This window comes from Nematolebias whitei, chromosome 9, assembly GCF_014905685.2.
Source record: "Nematolebias whitei isolate Nwh7 chromosome 9, NemWhi1, whole genome shotgun sequence".
Lineage (NCBI taxonomy): Eukaryota > Metazoa > Chordata > Actinopteri > Cyprinodontiformes > Rivulidae > Nematolebias > Nematolebias whitei.
In genome coordinates this window covers 51,824,898-51,850,317 of record NC_056506.1, presented here as the reverse complement: position 1 = coordinate 51,850,317, position 25,420 = coordinate 51,824,898, and the positions used below count along the sequence as shown (strand labels likewise).

At 45.7% G+C, this 25,420-nt stretch overlaps 1 protein-coding gene across 1 annotated transcript in view; it reads right to left on the bottom strand.

Moving 5' to 3' along the window:
• puf60a (poly-U binding splicing factor a) overlaps positions 1–25,420 on the bottom strand; it is a 41,694-nt gene that overhangs the window by 8,912 nt on the left and 7,362 nt on the right. The window contains exons 5-8 of the mRNA XM_037681955.1: positions 20,244–20,405; positions 7,442–7,534; positions 3,978–4,191; positions 3,690–3,880 (exon numbers count right to left, since the gene is read on the bottom strand). Coding sequence (XP_037537883.1) covers positions 3,690–3,880; positions 3,978–4,191; positions 7,442–7,534; positions 20,244–20,405 — 660 coding nt within the window. The remainder of the gene's footprint in view (positions 1–3,689; positions 3,881–3,977; positions 4,192–7,441; positions 7,535–20,243; positions 20,406–25,420) is intronic.

Below are 25,420 nucleotides of genomic sequence, written 5' to 3'. Positions count from 1 at the left end.
CATCTGCCTTTGATACAATTGACCACGAGATCCTCATTGCGAGGTTAGAGCAGTTTCAGTGCTGTGGAGAGGTTTAAAGCCAGACTGGAATAGCTCTAAGATGACATTATCCTCTAGAAAGCATTTCAGCTGGGACTCCACTATTTTTTCCAGCAGTTTAGCGACAAATGGGAGTCTGGAGACAGGCCGGAAGTTGGACATGACTGAGGGGTCAAGGCTAGGTTTTTTCAGGAGAGGTTGGACAGCAGCATGTTTAAAAGTTATTGGCACCACACCTGAGGCTAAGCTGCTGTTCACAATGCCAAGAACAGGAGGGCCCAGAACAGGAAGAAGCTCCTTGAGGAGTCGAGGGGGGACAACATCAAAAGGGGAGCCAGATGGCTTCATATACATACATATACATACATACTCACATACATACATACATACATACACACATACACACATACATACATACATACATACCGGTGCAGCGCCTGCTTCACTGCTGACGCTGCACCTATCCGTCTATCGATCTCACGCTCCATTTTTCCCTCATTTGTGAACAAGACCCCAAGATACTTGAACTCCTCCACCTGGGGCAGGACTAAGGCTGAGTACCGAACCGAGGTTCTTAAATGGCACCGACAGAACTGCACCGGTCGGTGTATGGATTGAAACTTCACTCTTTTTTCGGTGTCAAGTTTCGGTATTGGCTGTAATGTGTCACATGGTTTCAGCATGCAGGCTGGTAAAACACCAGACATATGACAAACAGACTACGTGTTTACACCCAGAGCTGTATAGAGCGGCCACACCTAATCTTTGTATAATGTATATCTATGGTGCTGGTGACGCCCACAGACGGGGTCACGTGTGCAGCGTGTGTGGTGTCGAACGGCTCCGACAACACGAGCAGAAAGTTGCTCCGTGTTTCTCTGCAAGAAGACAAGAAGCAGCCCCCGCCCCCCAGCGTGAATCAGTCTCTGTGTGAAACGGACTGAATCAACATTCCACGGCCGGACTCGTCTTCATCAAAGAACTCCCGAGGACAGCTCTGTGTCTGTGTTTCAGCTGGTGAGTTTACGTTTGTTAACATAACTGCAGCTTAACACGTACATCGCGGTGAAATAACGCTAACTTTAAAATATTAGTGTGTAAATTTATTTTATCTACGTAGCTAAACTCAGAAGCTAACTAAAGATCGAAAGTAACAGATAAAGCTTAGCTTGTAAACGTGCTCATCCATCCAGTCAGCTGCTTAAACAGTTCACTAATTTTTACTGTTTATGTTCATGTTCTCCTCACAGGAGCCTTTGACCCAGACGTGAGGACAGACAGAAAAGTGAGGTGGAGGCCACAGGACAGTCACAAACTTTGTTGTTAAAAGTTTGCTGTCGTTCTACACTGGAGCTGCACGGTGGAGGTAAGTTAAGCTGTAAAGGATGTTGTTGACAAGTTAAGCTTTTCTCTCTCAGCCTAGATAATGTTTTATGATCAATAATAACACGACCATGTAATTGTTGATGTTTTGTGTTCTAATGTCAATTAGGGAGATGATCAGAGCCCTAAACCCCAGAGAACCACAGAGAAGATTCAGGCAGAGACACAGAGGAGCAGAAGTCTGCATCAACTCAAACCTCAGTGAATCCAGTGACCTGCTGGTGGAAAGTGAGGGACAATATGTCAGTGCTGTCAAACTGGCAACCAGGTATCTGTGTGTGCAACAAGCATCATCTACAACCTCAGAGTGAACATGTTCTACTGCTGGAGACACCATCAGCCAGGAGTGGGCTTGTTCTAGAATTGTGCCGCTCGGGGTGGCTGCATGTTGGAGCAGCTCTGTTACTTTCATTCTGAGTTATTGCTTTTGAAAACTTTAATTCCTCTTTTTTCTGGATGTAAATCACTTTTTCGGATGATTACTTCCTCTGGTACTAGATGCTGTGCAGCTGGAAGGATTTTTATAGAAACGTTTTTACTTTTGGGCATTTGTTATGATGCGTAACCATGGCGACAAGGTCTTTTTTTTAACAACCAGGAGCAGCTGATTAACATCTCAAAAGCTCAAATACGTCAACTACAGCCCCAAATGAGTTGAAAAAGAGGCACCGTGGTTGAATTTCCATCAACCTGGCGGCTGTACTCAAGTACATGACCGCCAAGATCATGGAGCTTGTGGGAAACTCCACTTTTGACAACGGGAGGACCAGGATCATCCCCCGGCACCGTAAGCTGTCTGTCCGTGGTGACGAGAAGCTCAACAGACTGCTGGGAGGAGTGACTATCGCTCATGGAGGAATTCTACCCAGCAGTGGGGCAGTCCTGCTACCCAGGAGGACCGAGAGGCCCACCAGATCTAACAGCAAGCTGGATCCAAGTGGATGGATCAGTATCTGTGGCCAGATTCTTTGAATTTGCTGCAGGAGATCCTTCCTACCATCAGCTATCAGCATCTATAACAACTCTTGAATGAAACTAAGATGATGAGCTACGACGACACTTAATTTCCCTCTGGGATTAATAAAGTATTTTTGAATTGAATTAAATTGAATGGTTTGTGTCCAGAGAAAACAGACATGTTGATGTTTCTGAAGAAAAAACTTTTCAGTGAAAAGGTCCTCAGTGTGTAGCAGTGAGCATTAAACACTGACGTGTCACTGGTTTGAAACTGGTCTTTTGAACTGGAAATTATTTGTTTATTTTAATGTAAGAAAACTGCTGGAATAGAAAAATACCAAAGTTCAAAAATAAAATTCACAATATGTACTGTATGACAGTAATACATGCATTCATTACATCTAGGTTCGATTACTACAGTTTGCTCCTGTTTGGTATCAGTCAGACCTCCATTGCACGACTACAACTGGTCCAGAATGCAGCAGCCCCATTTTTAACCAGTACAGGCTAAAGAGAGCACATTACACCAGTTTTGGCCTCACTGCACTGGTTACCAGTTCACTTTTGAATCCAGTTCAAAATACTCATGTATGTCTACAAAGCACTGAACAGTGTCGCCCCCCCCCCCCCCCCCCATCTCTCTGATCTGCTACAACCGTATGTCCCACCACGTTCCCTGAGGTCAGCGGACCAGTTGCTCCTCACAGTTCCAGGAACTCGTCTTAAGCGCAGAGGTGACAGGGCCTTCTCTGTAGCAGGACCAAGACTCTGGAATGAGTTACCTCTGCTTGTCAGACAGGCCCCCTCCCTCTCGGTTTTCAAGTCCTGTTTAAAAACTCTCTACTATTCAGCAGCTTTCAACACCAGATGATCTGTGTTTTGATCCTGTACGCTCCACACTGGTTTGTCGTCATTATCTGCATCGTTTTTATGTCTATATTCTGATTTACCTCATTTTGTATTTTGCTTTGTGTGTTACCTGTTGTTCTGTCTGTACAGCACTTTGGTTGGCCTTGTAGCTGTTTTAAGTGCTTTATAAATAAAGTGGTATGGTATGGTACTGTAATGTGTAATGTAATTTTATTCTTGTTAGAATTAATAGTAATTACAAAATTGGTACCGAAAAAAGAACCGTCCAGGAACCAACACCGAAGTGAAGGTACTGACACCGGTACCGATTTTTTTAGAAAGGTACCCAGCCCTAGGCAGGACCTCCTCCCCGATACTGACCCATCAACCTCTTTCAAAAGGAACTTTTCTTACACCTAGATGCAGCCTCACACCAAAATGGAAGTCAGTATCTCACTTACCTGGGCAGTGATCTTTGCACTCGCAGCAGCAGCAGCAGCTACAGCAGCGGCAGTAGGAAGTCCAGGAGTTGCTGGCGTGAGGAGGGGCATGGGCGGAGTTACGGCTTTCCCGACCCGCAGGTACTGACCCCCCAGATCGAACAGGTTCATAGAGGCCACAGCATCCTGAGATGACTGAGCCTTATCATACTCTGGAGACAGGAAGACAAAAACCACCACTGGCTCAGGGACAAGTAGCGCACCATGAGGATGGCTAAGGCATTACACGAAGACTCCAGCTGAACTTACCGATGAAGCCATAACCTTTGTGACGTCCGGTGGTTGGCTCGCGGGACAACATGCATGACTTGATTTTTCCGAAGGCTTCAAAGACACTCTTGATGTCCTCATCGGAAAGATCCGGGTGGACAGAGGCCACATAGATCCTGTTGAAGGCACGTGCTTCTTCTGCAAGCTGGTCAATGATTGGTTGAGCCTGGCCAATGTTACTAGGCCTGCCAACCTGCAAGACAAATCACAGGGAAAAATAATCAAACTTAAACAACTAATGTGATATTTGTGTTTTGGTGACCTGACCGACTTAAACCGGTTCTGAAACAACACCGGAGCACCGACAACAAGGTAGCATATTCATGTTCTGAGGATGTGGAGTATATTATAGACCATTCTACCTGCCCAATGGACTGCAGTGAACTATCCTGGTCACCGTGTACGTCCCCCTCTCAGCCAACGTACAAACTGCACTCAGAGAACTGTACACAATGATCAGCAGGCATAAAAACTCTTATCCAGATGTTGCTGATGTTAATGTAGGATGCATACTTTATTCACTGAAAAAAAGACTCCCCTAATTTGATCAGTTTGTACATTTTCCTACCAGGGGAAACAACACCTCTGGACAGATGCTATAGCAACACCAGAAACTCCTGTACTGCTGTCTCCAAAGCACAGTTTGGAACCTGTGACCATGTTGTCATCTTGCTCCAACCACACTACACAGAACCAGTCACAGTCATGTCCGTTAAGATGTGGAACGACAGCGCCATGGCTGAACTCCACGGCTGCTTTGAGACCACAGACAAGAACATTTTTAAGGAAAACACAGATAGCATACATGAATACACACATAGTGTCAGCAGCTACATTGACTGGTGCACCTCCATCTGCATCCCCTCCCAAACAATTTGTGTGTTTCCCAATCAGAAGCATTGGTTCAATGCAGATCATGCAGTAAGATCAGGATGTGGTCCATGGCCTTCAAATCAGGTGACACAGTGATGTAAACACGCCACATATGAACTCCAAAGAACCATTTGGGATGCCAAGAAACATTAAGTCCAGAGACTGGACAGCTGTCACACAGAAAACAACATAAGAAGCATGTGGAAGGGAGTCGAGTCAATAACAAACAACATGAGGGGCGGTAAAAGAACTGCTGACAATCTGCAAAACAAACTGCCAGACAACCTCAACTGCTTCTACAACAGAGAGGCACCTTTAAAAGCCCCCATGGCCCAGAGGCACCTGTGCTCCAGGTGACACACTGTTGGAGAAATTCTCTTGTTCTCTGCAATGTGTACTCAAAAGAACCAGTCTCACGGCAGGTGAAGATGTTTAACCGATATTTATACTTGCAGAGTCAGATTTCAGGACAAGTTACATACATAGCATATATGAACATCCAGAGATGTACACGCATGAAGACCAGTCACAGAAATGAGCCACGAGCTGTGTTATCTGCTCGCTTTCATATTCCTCTCAGCTCAGAGTTCACAGAGTTCAGGAGGTGTTCTTGAAGCCAGCTGCAGACTTCTTGTTCTTAGGGAAGAGAGGAAGAATGTTCTCAACCACAGGAATATAAAGGCCTATAACCTTTGACCAAAAGTCCCTGACATACCCCCCAGTTTATGGATGTTTCATTACAAATATCAATATCAACATTGCCAGTAAGGATACTTTATGTGACGGAACCCCGCCCCCAACAGGCAAAACCAGTTCAAAACAGTTTAATCAAAGTGGGGAAACGTGACATCGCACCGCTGCCCTCGGCGACAACATTAAGGCACATTTCAGCATCCCAGGTGGGTCAGGCTAAAAGAAAAACAATGATGTGTAAAACTATAATCATCGATGAGTTAAGTAAATCATAAACACATGAAAATAAAAATGATTTAAGTAAAACATAAAAGTAAATAATGGTTTTAAATATAAAAGCAAACTCAAAGTTTTCCTCAGACAGACGTTTCTATTCAACTTAATACAACATGTGATACAGGAACGTGTCAGGAAGCTCTTCTGAGTAAAACAAAACAGAAAAGCTTTGTACATCTCAGTTATCACCCCCCCCCCCCCCCACAGGAGTTTAAAAACTAAAAAAATTTATCTTTAATGGCAAAAGATAAGAGGGGTCAACATCAGAGGCTCCAGCCTTCTTCGTTGAACTTATCTCGAGTCTTTATTGATGCCAACAGATCTCACAAGTTTATTCTCTGCTCGGTCACTGTTGCACACGACAAACCGGCACCGCGTCCACACCGCTGCCGAAACTTCAACAATCCGTTGATCTGATGTTCCATTCTTCTCTCATTCATGAACAAAATCCTGACCACAGGACCACATCATCCACAAGTAGCAGAGACAGAATCCTGAGACAACTGAACTGAACTCCCCCCACCCAGCTGCACCCAGAAATCCTGTCCATGAAAGTTATGAACAGAATCGGTGACAACGAGCATCCCTGGTGGAGTCCAGCTCAAGGGGTCCGACTTAGTGCCAGCAAAGAGAACCAAGCTCTCACACTGCTTGTATAGAGACTGAACAGCCCGTAGCAACGGGCCCCCAATCCCATACTCACGGAGCACCCCCCACAGTGTACCAGGAGGAACACACTCCGATACCGTCAACAAGTCCAAAAAAACACATGTAGACTGGATGGGCAAACTCCCATGACCCCTCAAGGATCCTAGTGAGGGTAAAGAGCTGGTGCATTGTTCCATGGCCAGGATGGAACCCACATTGTTCCTCCTGGATCTGATCGATTATTGTTTGAAAATGTTCTGGTTTCAACTGATTGGTGCTGGTTTTACAGTGTGTGCACGTGTGCATGTGGTTAACTGACCAACAACCAGTTTCAACTGGTCCATGCTAGTTTAAACCAGTCTTGGCTAATTGAAACAAGTTGTGTCAGTTTCAACGCTGCTCATGTAAACTGGACATTAGGGGTTGAACGAGTATATAATTTTTAAACTCGACATTAACATAATAAAACCCGAGTACAACTCGAGAATTTGATGATGTCATAGATCTCAATATACAAAAATAAATAAATAAATAAAACCGCAAAAAAAGGTCATTATTTACAAAAAAAAGACCAACAAAACATTGGGAGCGTATATTATGCTCCTACCATTTATCATACTGCAAATAAGTCACAGGAAAAACTAAACTGTTAGTTATTATTATTAAACTGCAAACGTGAAGAAACGTGCAGCACGTCAAAAACGAAACTTAAAACAGTGGTGGAGGTGGATTGGACCCGGTGTTACATCATACTCTGTGACCTGCAACAGTGCAACACCACCCCCTACGGTCATAGTGGTCACATAATATGACGTCACTACGGGTACCCGACTTTACATTTTTAACATCGATAGATGTCCTAGCAATCAATGTGTAGATTACTCGAGTACTCTGTTAATGCCCTACTGGACATACATGTTGTTATATGACCGACACCATCAAACTGGGCTCACCTTGATGTTCCTTCCCCCCAGGACAACAGAGTTCATCTGCTCTAGAGCTAGCTGAGCTGCTTCAGGTACCTCGTACTCCACAAAGGCGAAACCCTGCAGAGACAAAATGAAAGTAGTGACGAGTAGAAGAAAGAATTCAGACTCCTTTAACAGTCAGGGATTGATGCTGTTTGTTCACATAGTGGGGCGGCTGTGGCTGAGTGGTTAGAGCAGTCGTCCTCCAATGAGTGAGCTGGGGGTTCAATTCCACCAGCAGTCACATGCTTAAGTGTCCCTGGGCAAGACACTGAACCCCTCATTGCCTCTGATGTGTGTCCCATCGGGGTATGAATGTGACAAAGCTCTGATTATTGTTTGTATAGATCTAGTAGAGAGCTGTATGAATGAGGCACAGGTAAAGAGCTTTGAGTGTCTTGATCAGACAGAAAGGAGTTGTACAAGTACAATCATTTAACATTCAATCCAGTCGGACCTTACAATACAACTTTATTTGCAAAGCTTGTTAAAACAACACCGTTGGCCCAAGTGCTGAACACTGAAAAAATAAAACAAAATAAATGAAAACATAAAAATTCAAAATGAAATTAGTGCTGTATCGGTCTGTCGCGGTGAAGAGAGAGCTGAGTCAAAAGGCGAAGCTCTCAATTTACCGATTGATCTACGTTCCTACCCTCATCTATGGTCATGAGCTTTGGGTTGTGACCGAAAGAACAAGATCACGGATACAAGCGGCTGAAATGAGTTTTCTCCGCAGGGTGTCTGGGCTTTCCCTTAGAGACAGGGTGAGAAGCTTGATCATCCAGGAGGGACTCAGAGTAGAGCCGCTGCTTCTCCACGTTGAGAGGAGCCAGTTGAGGTGGCTCGGGCATCTGGTTAGGATGCCTCCTGGACGCCTCCCTGGTGAGGTGTTCCGGACACGTCCCACGGGGAAGAGACCCAGAGGAAGACCCAGGACACGCTGGAGGGACATGTTTCTTGGCTGGCCTGGGAACGCCTCGAGATTCCCCCGGAGGAGCTGGACCAAGTGGCTGGGGAGAGGGAAGTCTGGGCCTCCCTGCTTAAGCTGTTACCCCCGCGACCCGACCCAGGATAAGCGGAAGAAAATGGATAGATGGATGGATTAAAAATGATCAAATGAGAGGGAGGACTCAAGATGGAGCCGATGATGTCTGGAGAGCTCCCATCAGGCCTGATGGCAAACTAATTTCTATAACTGTACTCTCGCGGGACGGATTGTGTTTCTGACAGTGGCATCACCACAGAATTGAGCCAATAAACTGGTAATATGGCCTCTAAACACAAAAATCTAAAGTTTTGCCGTTGTCTCCACTGCAACATATTGCTAATGCTTCGGACTAAAGTGAGGGTGATGCTGGAGAGGCAGCTGCTTCGCTGGGCCCTGGAGGGAGAGACGACTCGGTTCTAAGATCTAAAATAGACTCACATCTCTCTTTTAAGCTCCACATGGAAAACCTAGTAAAGAAACTGAAAGTTAAACTGGGTTTCTTTTTCAGAAACAGATCCTGTCTAACTCTGAATGTTAGGAAACACCTTGTATCTGTGACTTTCCTTCCCTCCATTGATTACGGTGACATTATTTACATGAATGCATCAGGTTTTGGGGGATCATGGTGTTGAAGGTGGATGTGAAGTCCACAAAGAGCATATGGATGTAAGAGTTTTTCTGCTCCAGGTGGTTGAGCGCAGTGTGGACCACAGAGGAGATGGTGTCTTCTGTTGATCGGTTCTCACGGTATGCATACTGATGAGGGTCCTCATTGATGTTGATGGTTGTTTTGATGAGAGTCATGACCAGTTTTTCGAAGCATTTAGACTATCAGGGTGAGGGCCACTGGCCGATAGTCATTCAAACCAGTCACTGTAGAGTTTTTTGGGACTGGGATGATGGTGGCAGTCTTCAGGCAGGTGAGAACTGTCTCCAGGGTAAGTGGGGTGTTAAAGATGTCTGCCAGCACCTCGCAGAGCTGATCGGCACATTCTTTCAACACTTTTCCGGGGATGTTGTCTGGGCCAGTTGCTTTGTGCGGATTAATCCTCCTGAAGGTACTCCTTACTTCTGCTGAGGTCACGCTGAGATGCTCTTCATCCGGTGGTGAGGTGAGTCTGGTGCTGGGGGGTCTGTTTGGGTCTTCAAAGCGTGCATAGAACTTGTTGAGGGCATCAGGCAGAGATGGGTCTTTGGGGCGTTATTTCCAGGGTTCACTGCAGGGAGGAAAATGTGAGCTTTTACTCCTGATACTTCTTGGTGCTGAAAAAGACAGGAGTGATGAGACCAGTGGCAGCTGGCCAATAGAGAGCGCAAGGGCGCCGCCCGACCACTCACCACATTACCTTGAATAAAACATGGAAAAAAATAAAATAAAAATGAAATAATAAAATAAAAATATTTCGAAAAATGTGTATATATATTTTTTAGTTGTTTAAAATAAATATTTTATAGTTAATGATGAGTAAAGTTGTTTCGTTCAGAAATGTCTCATTGATGACGTATTTCCGCACTGGGGCGCAAAAATTTTTGCTCATAGACTCTCGTTAAAAGTTGTACATGTGCAGTAACTCCATTTCAATACAAGAGATAGGACCATTCTGGGGCGCACCACTCCTGCACCCAGAGTTGAAAGCAGCTTGATTTGTGTATCATCACCCTCCCAAGGTGGGTCGAACATCACAATTAATTAGTAGTCCAAAGACAGAGGGAGACAGTACACTTGGTCTTTTTCCAGGATCTGGTTTAACAACAAGGCTTGACTAACTGCGTGTAGCAAGGCTAATGTTTTATTCTGCTTTCCCTTCTCCTTTTTCAAACATCAGGGTCTGACCCAGCATGGATAAAGACAGGTATGACTGATTTAAAGCATTTTTCAGAAAAGTCAAAGAAGCATGAACAATTTGGGATCCACATGACAAATGCATTGTGACTAGCCATGTTTGGAAAAATAAACATTGCATCTCAGCTTGATTAAGGCTACAGCGTAGAGATCCATAAGCACAATGAGAAAGGTGACAAAAACAGGCATATTCTATCAAAAATAATAGACTGTGTCAAGTTCTGTGGTGCATTTGAACTTGCCCTGAGTGGCCATGATGAAATTGAAAGCTCAGAAAAACTGGGTGTTTTTAAGGATTGGTGGATTTTGTAGCATCACTGGATGCAGTTCTACATGAGAACCTGCAGACTGCTACTGTGTTTAAGGGAACATCTAAGACTGTGCAGAATGAACTCCTTGATTGTACGCTGCCAATTTTGAGAGAGTGCATCATTGAAGAAATCAGGAGTGCTGACTTTGTCTCCATCCAGGCTGATGAAACAATGAACATTTCCACTCCACCACATACCACCTCTTTACAATCTATATAGGTAATGTAGGTAAAAACATCCCTAATGCATCCATACATTTCTATGCTGATGACACAGTTGTTTATTGTCGAGCTAAAACTGTTGCTAAGGCTTTCCAGCTTTTGAAATCTGCATTCAACATCATCCAGACAGATTTGTTTCACCTCAAACTTGTCCTAAATGCCGACAAAACAAAAGGGATGCTTTTTTCAAATAGGAAGTTGGTCCCAGCAGTTCTTCCCCCGATTTTATCCCCAAATGGTGTCCTGATTGAGTTTGTTGATTCCTATAAATATTTGGGTATCTTGGTCGACTCACATCTCTCTTTATAAGCTTCATGTGGAAAACTTGGTAAAGAAACTGAAAGTTAAACTGGGTTTCTTTTTCAGAAACAGATCCTGTCTAACCCTGAATGCTAGAAAACTCCTTGTATCTGTGACTTTCCTTCCCTCCATTGATTACAGTGACATTATTTACATGAACACTCCTACAAGAACCCTGCAGATGTTGGATGCTGCAGATGTTGGATGCTGTCTATCATGGTGCACTAAGATTCATAACTGGCTGCGATTATCGTACCCACCACTGCACCCAGTATTCACTGGTTAACTGGTCACCATTAACTTCACACAGACTCTCCCACTGGTACATTTTCATCTTTAAATCTATTCTTGGTCTGCTGCCTTCATACATCTCCTCCTACATGTCTCTGCGTGAGTGCAGCTACAGCGTGCGCTCTCAGGACATCATTACCTGCAGTGTTCCCTCAGTGAGGACTGAACTAGACAAAAGGGCCTTCTCCTACTCCGCTCCTGTTTCCTGGAATATCTTACAAAAAGATTTGAAGCTCTCGACCTTTGACCTCTCTAAGTGGCTTTAAGAATCTGTTGGACTCCTGGCAGGGACCAATGCTGACATGTTCCTGTTTTTAGTTTCTACATTCGCCTTAGAATCTAGCTGTTTGTTACATTTTTCTTTTAGCCATACATTTATTTAAACAAAAAAACAAACAAAAAAAAAACTGTAGTATGACTTTTTATAACTGTTTATTGTTGTTGCTGTTGTCCATTGTTGTCATCATTCTTTGTTGAAATCAGGTCTCTCTTGTAAATTAGTCCTAGAGGCTCAATGGGATTACCTGTCTAAATAAAGGTTGAATGAATATAGGCCCCAAGTGGAGAAAACTTCAGCAGCCGCCACTGGATGAGACCCACTTTGGACCTGTCCTTTTCAGCAATCTACCATGGAGAGATCATTTTCACATGTTAATAATCAGGCAGGTGTTGGAATGTGTTCACCAGAACGACTGGTTCACCTCCTTAGAGCTGAAGGACACATACTTTTTTCATTCATTCATTCAACCTTTATTTAAACAGATAAATCACAATGAGCCTCAAAGATTCATTTACAAGTGAGACCTGTTTGGACAGACAAAAACAGCGGTTAACTGGACTAGGGCTGCAACAACGAATCGATAAAAATCGATAAAAATCAATAAAATTCGATGATTAAAAGCATTGGCAACGAATTTCATTATCGATTCGTTGTGTCGCGCGATTTTGCGTCTTTCACAGCGCTGCAGAGACGTTTTATTCACCTGCAGTTCAATGCTGACAGACTGAATAAAGTTTTGGGAAAAAAAAAACTATGCAGCGCAAGTTGAACAGAGCGAGGGGGGAGCAGAGTCTGTGTTTTCAAAGGAAATTAAGTAAATTTTACAAATGACCAACGCAGCGAAAAGTGTTCGACCCAAGTCCTCTAAAGTGTGGGAGAACTTCACAAAGATAAAAACTGAGAAACATGCAGCTTTGAAAAGTGACGACACGAAATGGGAGAACCATGGAGATGAAACGTAAACATGTCGGAGTCACGAGGAGGAGGAAGGAGCTGCAGCAGATACAACTCATCTCACTCCCAAGTCATGTGTTGCAGGTGAGTCTCTACAATATTCACATTTGTTCTGTTTCCAAGTGAGAAAACGTAACGTCAGGCTCTCTGGTAGATGAAGCTGCTGCTTGTTTGTTGATTCATTCAACCTTTATTTCTACAGGTAAATCCCATTGAGCCTCGAGGACTCATTTACAAGAGAGACCTGATTTCAACAAAGAAAGATGACAACAATGGACAACTTTTTTTTTTCATTTGTTTCTAAATTGTTTTTGTGTTTTAAATATGAAATGAATAAAAATGACAAACAAACAAACAAACAAACAATGGACAACAGCGACAACAATAAACAGTTAAAAAAAGTCATACTAAAGTTTTTTTTTTTTTTAACAAATAGGATGGCTAAAAGAAAAAGGTAACAAAAAAACAGCTAGATTCTAAGACAAATGTATAAAACTAAAAACAGGAACATGTCTGCATTGGTCCCTGCCAGGAGTCCAACAGATTCTTAAAGACACTTAGAGAGGTCAAAGGTCGAGAGCTTCAGATCTTTTTACAAGATATTCCAGGAAACAGGAGCGGAGTAGGAGAAGGTCCTTTTGTCTAGTTCAGTTCTCACTGAGGGAACACTGCAGGTAATGATGTCCTGAGAGCGCACGCTGTAGCTGCACTCACACAGAGACATGTAGGAGGAGATGTATGAAGGCAGCAGACCAAGAAGTGATTTAAAGATGAAAATGTACCAGTGAGAGAGTCTGCGTGAAGTTAATGGTGACCAGTTAACCAGTGAATACTGGGTGCAGTGGTGGGTACGATAATCATACCATACCATTTTATTTATAAAGCACTTAAAACAGCAACAAGGCCAACCAAAGTGCTGTACAGACAAAACAACAGGTAACACACCAAGCAAAATACAAAATGAGGTAAATCAGAATATAGACATAAAAACGATGCAGATAATGACGACAAACCAGTGTGGAGCATACAGCATAATCACAGCCAGTTATGAATCTTAGTGCACCATGAAAGACAGCATCCAACATCTGTAGCATCCAACATCTGCAGCATCCAACATCTGCAGGGTTCTTGTAGGAGCGTTCATGTAAATAATGTCACCGTAATCAATTGAGGGAAGGAAAGTCACAGATACAAGGTGTTTCCTAACATTCAGAGATAGACAGGATCTGTTTCTGAAAAAGAAACCCAGTTTAACTTTCAGTTTCTTTAACAAGTTTTCCACATGAAGCTTAAAAGAGAGATGTGAGTCGACCAAGATACCCAAATGTTTATAGGAATCAACAAACTCAACCGGGACACCATTTGAGGATAAAATCAGAGGAAGAACTGCTGGGACCAGCTTCCTGTTTGAAAAAAAGCATCCCTTTTGTTTTGTTGGCATTTAGGACAAGTTTGAGGTGGAACAAATCTGTCTGGATGATGTTGAATGCAGATTTCTAAAGCTGGAAAGCCTTAGCAACAGTTTTAGCTCGACAATAAACAACTGTGTCGTCAGCATAGAAATGTATGGATGCATTAGGGATGTTTTTACATACATTATGTATGTAGATTGTAAAGAGGGTGGGTCCTAAGACTGAGCCTTGTGGTACACCATTGTTGACTGTTAAATAACTGGAGGAAGTACCATTATGTTGAACACATTGCCTCCGGTCTGAAAGATAGTTAGAGAACCAACCAATGGTGTGTTCTGAGAAACCAGTTTCTGAGAGTTTATGACACAAGATGTTCTGATCCACAGTGTCAAAAGCTTTAGACAGGTCTAAGAAAAGTGCAGCACAATAATCCTTAGCATCCAGTGCTTCAACAATGTCATTAAGAACCTTCAGTGTGTCAGAGTTTATCAGGCAGGAACGAACCCAATAGATGCAGGAAGGGACTCGGACTCAGAAGATACAAAAATAAATACTTTTAATGATAATAAATTAAATAGCTGACGTGGCAGCACACTTACAAAAATGGGAATACAACTCAGGTCAGGACTGGAACACATCAGATCAGGACAAGACAGGGTAGACCCAATGACGACGCGACATTGAACAAGGCTAACAGACAGACTATATACCCAGACAAGACAGGATGTGATTACAAACAGCTGGCACGAGACAAGGGTGAAATTAATTGGATAAATGATGAGACACACAAGGGAGTACAGACAAGGAAGACCCACAGATGGCGCCATCCTTACAGTACCCCCCCAAGGACGCCCCCTGGCATCCCCAAAAAAGCCCCCCCCCCCCCAAGAAAAAAAGACTTACCATACCATACCATACCAATTTATTTATATAGCACTTAAAACAGCAACAAGGCCAACCAAAGTGCTGTACAAAAGAACCAAACATGCACAGCAGACAGGAAAACATAAAATAGAAATACAGATACAAATAGCAGCAGAAGCTAACTAAAATGGCCAACAGAGTAGAGAACAGACCGGACCAAAACAAATCACACCGTGTTAAAGGCAAGCGAATAGAAGTGGGTCTTCAAGCGAGACTTAAAGACTGAGAGTGTGGGAGCCTGCCGGACACTCAGTGGCAACTCATTCCACAGTCGTGGACCTGCAACAGAGAAAGCCCTGACTTGGGTGGGTGGAGGGAGTTACTACAAGGATGGAGGGCCCAATGAAACAGGAGGACAAACAAACTGACGAAACCAAAACCTGGGTACACAACTAAACACAAATAGGTACACACAAAAAGAAAAGTCTGAGCGGTCAGGTGACCGTCCTCGCAAGGTCAAGGTTCCGGCGGGCGGCCAGAAGGCTGTCCATCAAACCGGAATGGGTCAGGAGGGCGGCGAGGAGGGCGACCATCAGACCGAAGCAGGGCGGGCGGGCGGCCAGGCGGCCGGGAGGGCGACCATAGGACTGAAGAGAGTTGGACGGGCAGCCAGGAGCCATCCATAAGACTGGAACAGGAACCGGACAGACAGGAGGCCGGGACACCATTCATCGGGACGGGGCCAGTCAAGCAGGCGGCCGAGAGATCGTCCATCGGGCCATTCTTCAGGCAGGACAAACAGGAGGCCGGGACACCATTCATCGGGCCGGGGCTGGTCAGGCAGGTGGCCGAGAGATCGTCCATCGGGCCATTCTTCAGATAGGTCAAAGCCGAAGATCTCAGGCGAATCGAGACCGAAGATCTCAGGCGAGCCAGGGAAGAAGACCTCAGATGAACCAGGGGCGAAGACCTCCGCGGAAGGACCAGGAGTAAGGGCCTCAGCAGGCGGGTCAGCGGCGAGAAACTCAGCAGCGAGGAACTCTTCTGCGGCTGGATCTTCGGAGGCAGGATCTGGAGCAGGAGCGGAGTCTGTCTGGATCCCCACGGCTGAGCGAGCAGGAGCGGAGTCCGTTTGGACCCTCACGGCTGAACAGACAGGAGTATAGTCTGCCTGGACCCCCACGGCTGAGCAGACAGGAGCGGAGTCCGCCTGGACCCCCACGGCTGAGCAGACAGGAGCGGAGCGTCTGCCAGGACCCCCTCGGAGCAGGAGAAGTGAGGAGCGTCTGCCAGGACCCCCTCGGAGCAGGAGCAAGGACCTCAGTGGGCAGAGTAGGAGCTGCGTGGGATCCACCTCGGGGGCTGCGTGCAGTGTGGGATCCACCTCGGGGGCTGCGTGCAGCGTGGGATCCACCACGGGGGCTGCGTGCAACAACAGGATCTGGAGTAGACGTATCTGGGTCTGTGGGCTCAGGACAGGTTGGGTCCTCACATAGCATGGATGATGCAGAGGCTGCAGGAGATAGAATAACTATGGGGACTGTAGTAGGCATGAGAGCGACCACAGGGGCTGCAGCTGTGAGAACCTCAGGAGCAGGAACCGAGGAAGCGCCGGGGGTATAGCTGGAGGCTCAGAGTCTCTAAAATGACCCCACAGCTTGTCTTACAGGGACAGAGCAGTGAGAGTCGGGCTGCCTGCTAGGTCTTGGTTTGGTCTGGTCATTGTGTGATGATTTCTAGGCAGGAGACCCATTTGGTGCAAGCAGGCAAGCAGGACTCAGGGAATATAAATAAATAATTTATTATTTACAAAAAAAAGATGGCTGATGGGGCAGCAAACTTACATAAATCATGGGACAAGACGCAGGATACGAGGAGCAGGACACAAGGAGCAGAACAGGCATCACAGTGACACAATGACCAGACAATGAGGGATGCAGGCAAACAGACTTAAATACACACACACTAACGAGACTAACGCAGAACACCTGTGAAACATCACAGGTGCAGCCATCAGAGGGGAAGCAGACAAATATAGAACACTAGAGGGAGACAGAGACCAGGGAAAGCACAACTCCTACACAATGAAGCAGTTGGTGTGCTGTGTTGTTTTCTGAAACCAGATTGATGGGGAGGTAAGGTGTTAAATGATCCTAAAAAATGTAAAAAATGAAGATTACATCTGCCCCAGAAGAACTGACCAGAATTTTCAAGGCATCAAGTTTTCTCAGAAGGCTACGTGCGTTTACATGCAGAAAATGAAGCCCAGACACGTTCTTAATGTCATTTGGTGTGCTATAATTAGTGGGGGGTCCAGGGTTGGGCTGAATCCCTGAGAGCAGTAACAACATTATTATCAGACATTTTCTTGAGTTTTTTGTGACTGATGTGTAATTACAGGAGTTAGTAGTGTGACAATTAGCCCCCATAATCAAACCATGAGAAACATTAATGAAGACGTGATCATTCAGAGCCCAAAAACAGTGAAAGTTGCAGTGATGGGCAGTGTAGTGATGTAGGGACAGCTTTCACTGTAACATACTACTAATTAATTGTCCTTAATGCTAGTTAAAGCACAAAGAATATTAATTGTTCAATTACAACGGATTCTTTCTTTTTCGAGTTAAATTTCTGCCATGTGACCAAGATAACTTGTGGAGTTTTAATAAGTGACATGAGACGCCATTTTATCTTTGACCCATCAGAATAAATGCGGTCATTTATTTAACAGAATCAAAATTTAACATCAAACATGTACACATTGATTTGCTGATCTGTTTCTGATTAATAAACTTGGCACGATTTACTAAACAAGACAACAGAAGATTGCTGATTGAGACTGATTCATCTCTGAAGGCATCTAGCTTGATTTACTGGCAAATAGAAGTTTAAAGAGAAGGAATAGATTTAAAGAGGAGCTTTAGATGGATGAAAGTTATGTGTTGAACCAGAAAAATGGCACCCTTCCTCCGAATCCAGCTCAGTCCTCCGGTACACTTCAGGGCGTGCAACGACTTTGTTACCTTAGCAGAGGATACATCAACTCCGGAACAGAGGTCCATTGGCATGCTCCCGTTTCAGCGTCTCCGGTCAGAGTGGCTGGGGTCGTCAGAAGTCGTGACAAAGTACTCAGTTCAACAGAATAAGCTTCCTTAGAAGTTGAACATTTAATGCTCGGGTTGAGTCACAGCCGAGGCAGGCTGTGACTACGCTGGAATGGACGGACCCTTGGCACATGGTCAGATCCATCAGCTACTTAGTTCAGCTGTAAGACTCCATCAGACTGAGTCTCATCTTCGACTGAAAGTTCCAGGAAGACTAAGAGACTGGGAAAGACTCAATAGTTCCAAGTGTTGCCTTTTAAAGGGTATCCACTTCCTGTCACTTGGTACTTCCTGATTGGTTGAAACAACCAGCAGGGGTGTAGTTTTAGTGATGTCAGAGGGTTATTAGAAGTCAGGAGACCACAGAAATGTTTTAAGAACGGTTAGTACAGACAGAGAAATATTTTGAAGAAATGAGAGGATGCAGGTGCCAGCCAGTTCTTATTTATTGTCTGAGAGTTTTAAAACAAGACACTTCGTTCTCATAACTTGTCTCTGACTTTCGCCCTCAAATCCAATACTCCTCATTCAGACAGAAGACTAAATGCACACTTACTTCGTAAATAGATATTTAACTGTATGATCCAAGTCTAATGAGGTTTAAAAATCATTAATACTGTTTCACAGTTGATTTAAATGAGTGGTTTACTTCAACATTTAGAAATGGTATGAACTAAACACACTTTTGATTATTAAGATATTGTAAAATAGTTAATGATAATATAAAAAAGAAGCGTGTTCTTTCAATTGATTAATTCAGGATACAATTAAATAGTCTCTTGATGAGATCATTTGTATTTCTGGATTCAAATCAACGAAATAACAGTTCCTGTCCCATGATGGTCCTCGGAGACAGATTGATGTTGGAGGTCTAGTTCACTACATCAGATTCAGGTGTATTAACAAGATTCAGTGACTCCAGATAATCTGAGATATGAAAATAGTGACAATAATATGAATGATGCAGAAAAGTCTCAGACCATAAAACGTCACAATTCAAATGGGTAAACAAACCCGACGAGGTGGCCCAACTGCAGTTTGAGTTGGGCTGAGGGGGGCTCCGGCCCCCCAGTGAAGATGGATGGATGCTCCCATGGGAAACAGAAGCTGGATCCAGAATCAACAGGCCGAAACAGAAACAGATAATTCGCATCAAATAGCAGAGCGAGCTGCCAGAAAATCCTCCTGAAGTGAAAGGCATGATCCAAGCTTGTTTCAGATCAACAGGGGCCAACAGCGTGATCTGGAATAAAATTAATTATTATCCAGGTGAGTTTGGATGGAGGCCTGCAGCAACTCCGACGCAAACTCCGAACTTCTCTCGAGCACCACGCAGCCCTGCTCCTCCACGCTGCTCCTCCACTCTGCTTCTCCGCTTCTCTGCACGACACCTCCGCACCTGACAGCACGAGAGGCACCCCCGGTAAAAAACGAGACTGACCGGAGAGGCTGAGGCTGAAGTCGACACTGGTCCGGTCCGTTTCTGCTCCAGTCCGGCTCCGGTGCTCCACAGCACGAGAGACGAAGAGGCTGAAGTTGTCCCTGGCCCGGTTCTGCTCCGGTCCGGCGGCGCTTGAAAGCACCGGAGCATCTCCTACAGGTAAACACAGCGATTCCACGAAGGTGGACATTCCTTCGTTAAAAGTAACGGGCTGCTCACTGAAGCTGAGACCCGCTATGTTGAAGACGAAGTCCCCCACAGGGACAGAGCACAAATGGGTACTTTCACAGTCATCAGATTTGGAAAAGTTTGCAACAAAAGTCTTTCTTATGAAAATGTAAAAATATATATGTAACAAACTGCATTCATGAATGAGGTGTTCTTTTTTCACAGAGTAGATAGATATTTCTCCATTTAGCAATACTAAAGCGTGTTATTAGTGAAATGAAAAGCGTCTCTTTTGATTGTCACCCTAACCCCAGATTCTATGAGTATAGGTGCAGCCCTTTAAGAACTGGGCCTCACTGGCTCCTAAATGGATGAAGAAAAACACTATTTGGGAGCCGATTACCAGTCTCAGGGCAATTTATATTTAAACAGACTGAGAATAGGGCCCACACCGCAGGTAGGGGTGGACTAAAGTTTCAGTGCTGCGCACTGCACGCAATGTAAACTCACTAGCAACAGCCTTAAAGGGTTGCGCCTATACTCATAGAATCTGGGGTTACAGTAAACAACATCTTCCATTTTCACTTAGCTCTCATAAAGTCCTGACCTTATGCTTCATAGTGATGGAGTCCCAGGACATGTCAATGCTTTTGATTGGTCCAAAAGGGATGAAAGCCTGTCTGATGGTATCCTCCCCAAGCTCGTAGTAGATGGAGCCGACATACACTCGACACATGATGGCCAGAGCTCTCTGTCTCTGAGCTGCAACCTGAGTGCACAAAACACATAAAAATAGAAAAGTGACGTTTTGGAAGCATCAGAAAGCAACCTGATGATGTTTCTATGAATAGTACAGTCTGCTTTGCAAAAGAGCAGCATTCAAAACAACTGTAGCAGCAAGTACTACAGATCACTGGTTCCACTGTTCAGGGGCATGGCAGCAATCTAAAACCTAAAGTTTCCAGTGAAAATCGAATACCATCCATCCATCCATCCATCCATCCATCCATCATCTTCTGCTTATTCCGAAGTCGGGTCACTACCCAGAGCTCATGACCATAGTTGAGGGTAAGAACGTAAACCGACCCGTAAACAGAGAGCTTTGCCTTACAGCTCAGCTCTCTCTTCACCACAATGGACCGGTACAAAGTCTGCGATACTGCAGATGTTGCATCAATCTGTCTGTCAATCTCACGCTCCATTCTTCCCTCACTCCTGAACAAAACCCCGAGATACTTGAACTCCTCCACTTGAGGCAGAAACTCACCCTCGACCTGAAGAGAGCAATCCACCCTTTTCCGGTTGAGGACCATGGCCTCAGATTTGGAGGTGCTGATTCTCATCCCAGCTGCTTCACACTGTTGCGAACCGCTCCAGTGAGAGCTGAAGATCACCACTTGATGAAGCCAATAGGACCACATCATCTGCAAAAAACAGAGAAGTGATCCTAAGACCACCAAAACGGATTCCCTCAACACCTTGGCTGTACCTAGAAATTCTGTCCATAAAAGTTATGAACAGAATAGGTGACAAAGGACAACTTTGGCAAAGTCCAACTCTCACTGGGAATGAGCCCAACTTACTGCCGGAAATGCGGACCAAGCTCTAACACAAGTCGTACAGGGACCTAACAGCCCGTATCAAAGGGCCTGGTACCCCATACTCCCAGAGTACCCCCCACAGGGCTCCCCGAGGGACGCGGTCAAATGCCTTCTCCAAGTCCACAAAGTGCATGTAGACTGGTTGGGCAAACTCCCACGCACCCTCCAGGACCCTGCTGAGGATGTAGAGCAGGTCCAGTGCTCCACAACCAGGAAAAAACCGCACTGCTCCTCCTGAATCTGAGGTTCAACTATCCGATGGACCCTCCTCTCCAGAACCCCTGAATAGACCTTACCAGGGAGGCTTAAGAGTGTGATCCCCCTGTAGTTGGAACACACTCTACGACCACCCTTTTTGAATAGGGGGACCACCACCCCAGTCTGCCAATCCAGGGGAAATGGCCCCGATGTCCACGCAATATTGCAGAGTCGTGTAAGTAACACAACCCTACAACATCCAGAGCCTTTAGGAACTTCGGGTGAATCTCATCCACCCCTGGGGCCTTCCCACCGAGAAGCTTTTTAACTACTTCAGTGACCTCAGCACCAGAGATTGGAGAGCCCAACCCAAAGTCCCCAGGCTCCACTTCTTCAGTGGAAGATGTGCCGGTGGGATTGAGGAGGTCTTCGAAGTACTCTGCCCACCGACCCACGACATTCCGAGTTGAGGTCAGCAGCATACCACCTCCACTATAAATAGTGTTGGTGGCACCCCCCCCCCTCCCCCCCGAGACGCCGGATGGTGGACCAGAATCGCCTCGAAGCTGTACGGAAGTCATTCTCCATGGCCTCTCCGAACTCCTCCCACGCCCGGGTTTTTGCCTCAGTGACCACCCAAGCCACATGCCACTTGGACTGTCGGTACCCAGCTGCTTCCGAGGTCCTACAGGCCAAAAAGGCCTGATAGGACTCCTTCTTCAGCCTGACAACATCCCTCACCGCCGGTGTCCACCACCGGGTTCGAAGGTTACTGCTGCAACAGGCACGACAACCTTATGGCCACAGCTCTGATAAGCTGCCTCGACAATAGAGGCGATGGAACATGGCCCACTTGGACCCAATGCCCCCCCCCACCGGAACGTATTCGTAGCTCTTCTGGAGGTGGGAGTTAAAGCTCTGTCTCATGGGAGACTCTGCCAGACGTTCCCAACAGACCCTCACAATATGTTTGGATCTGCCAGGTCTGACCGGCATCCTCCCCCACTATCGGAGCCGACTCACCACTAGGTAGTGGTCAGTGGACAGCTCCGCCCCTCTCTTCATCCGAGTGTCCAAGACATGCGGCTGCAAATCAGATGAGACGACAACAAAGGCGATCATCAAACTGCGACCTAGGGTGTCCTGGTGCCAAGAGCACATATGGACACCCTTATGCCTGAACATGGTGTTCGTTATGGACAATCCATGACGAGCACAGAAGTCCAACAGAACACCACTCAGGTTCAGATAGGGGGGGCCATTCCTCTCAACCACACCCCTCCAGGTCTCACTGTCATTGCCCAAATGAGTGTTGAAGTCCCCCAGTAGAACAAGGGAGCCCCTAGGAGGCGCACTCTTCAGTACCCCCTCTAAGGACTCCAAAAAGGGTGGGTAATCTGAGCTGCTGTTTGGCGCATAAGCACAAACAACAGTCAGAACCCATCCTCCCACACGTAAGTGGAAGGAGGCTACTCTCTTGTTCACTGGGGTGAACCCCAACGTACAGGCACCAAGATTGGGGGCAACAAGTATGCCCACTCCTGCTCGGCACCTCTCGCCAGGGGCAACTCCAAAGTGGTAGAGTGTCCAACCCCTCTCAAGGAAACTGGTTCCAGAGCCATGTGTTGAGGTGAGTCCGACTATTTCTAGCCGGAACTTCTCAACCTCACACACCAGCTCAGGCTTCTTCCCCACCAGAGAGGTGACATTCCAAGTCCCAATAGCCAGCTTCTGTAGCCGAGGATCAGACTGCCAGGGTCACCGCCCTCGGCCACCACCCATCCCAGATTGCACCTGACCCCTTTGGCCCCTCCCACAGGTGGTAAGCCCATGGGAAGGGGGACCCATGTCTCCTCTTCGGGCTGTACCCGGCCGAGCTCCATGGGTAAAAGCTCGGCCACCAGGCACTAGCCAGCGTGCCCCACCTCCAGGACCAGCTCCAGAGTGGGGCCCCGGAGACCAGCATCCGGGCGAGGGAACATTGATTCCATTTGTTTTGCTCATCATAGGGGTCTGTGGGCAGCACTTTGTCTGGTCCCTCACCTAGGACCTGTCTGCCTTGTGTGACCCTGCTAGGGGCATGAAGCCCTTGACAGCATAGTTCTTAGGATCATTGGGACACATTTTTTTTCCCCTCTATCCTCCGGTGAAACCAGACGTGTTTCCCTGTCTTCCTGAGTTCCGCCTGACCCAAATTGTGGCCTTGACGCTGGACTTATCTCAACTCCTCCTGGAATGTTTTGAAAACAACAAAGATGCTTTGACTGTTTCCTCACCCCTCCCTTCCCCAAGGCCGTGGACATGTAACAGAACCTCAACTGAGCTGATGATGAATGTCACCTCTTATCTGGACAATGGCTGAGAGGGGGGGCTCTGGACTATGCTACGACTTTCCCTTAAAAATTCAATGTTTTCACCGCCTACAGTATATGTTCATGTATAACGTCTGTTTATGTTGCTTTGCTGTGGTAGGTTTTTTTGTTGCCTCAAATCGTGCCCTGTCTAGGACACGGTGTGAGAGATCTTTTTTTTATACCGTCTCTCCTCATGTTTTCTTCCCTTTTCTCATCTAAGCAAAATATTATTCTGAATAAGAATAAGAGGGCCGCGCTATTTAATAGCCGCAGCTTCGTGCACTCCGCCCATCTTTCGGATGACTGTACGTACATATTCTCGTTGTATCTTGGTGCAATGCCAATAAAGTTTATTCTGATTCCGAAACCCCTCCACCACGGTAAGGTGACAGCCCAGGGAGGAGCTGCCCATAGCAATCAAATAAAAATAAATCAAATTAAAAAATCAAATACATTTAACTACCCCGCCCCTCGCACATTGATTGCTGGACATGGGCACCGGCGACCCCTGTGACCTAAAATGGAAGAAGCGGGTAAAAGATAATGGATGGATGGATGGAAATACATTTAACTAAGAAACAGCCATCACTGTCTGACACCTGTCAGACATCAGACATAACCCATGTCAAACACCCGTCAGAGACCTGTCACACACCTGACAAGACACCGAACATGATACCTCTGACACAAGTAAGACACTTGACATAACAACTATCTGACACACCTTTCAGACAACTGGAGGATACCTGACAAGACTCCTGCACAGAAACATTCATATACATATCTAAAAAAGTTAAATCTGGTCCTCTGGACATTCAAAAAAAACAAAACAAAGCAAATCAACAAAAAATGTAGAAACGTTTCGTCTCTCATCCGAGAGACTTCCTCAGTCTGAGGTGCTGTTTTCAGCTCAGTCTCTTAAATAGCACCTTCTCAGAGTGGATCAACCAGTTTTGCTGCTGACAACCAGAACCAGCTGATCACATGCTCAAGAAGGACCATCAGCCTAACAATGGATCATTAGCACCTGATGGCTGTTTACTACTCACAGAGGGCTGAGTGATACTAGCAATCACAGCACTCTTGAAACTGTGCCTGCAGTCAACCTACTTCACATATGGGGAGCAATATCATAGGCAGAAACATGGGTGTGCTATGGGGTCTCCAGTTTCTCCTATTGTTGCCAACCTGTACATGGAGGAGGTAGAAAAGAGAGCCTTGACGTCCTTTTCAGGGACACTACCAAGTCATTGGTTCAGGTATGTTGACGACACCTCGGTTAAAATCAAATCTCAGGAAGTCCAAGATTTTACTGACCACATCAACTCTGTGGATAAATACATCAAGTTCACACGAGAAGATGTAAAAAATGGCAGGTTGGCTTTCTTGGACTGTGAGGTCTCAGTCTCTGATAGAGGACATTTGCAAACTGAGGTGTACCGCAAACCCACCCACACAGACCAGTATTTGCAGTTTGACTCCCATCACCCTTTGGAGCACAAGTTAGGAGTCATCAGGACTCTGTATCACAGAGCAGACAGCGTCCCCACTAGCTCAGGAGCCAGGCAGAAGGAGAAATCCCACACAAGACAGGCTCTAGAGCAATGTGGATATCCTAACTGGGCCTTCCT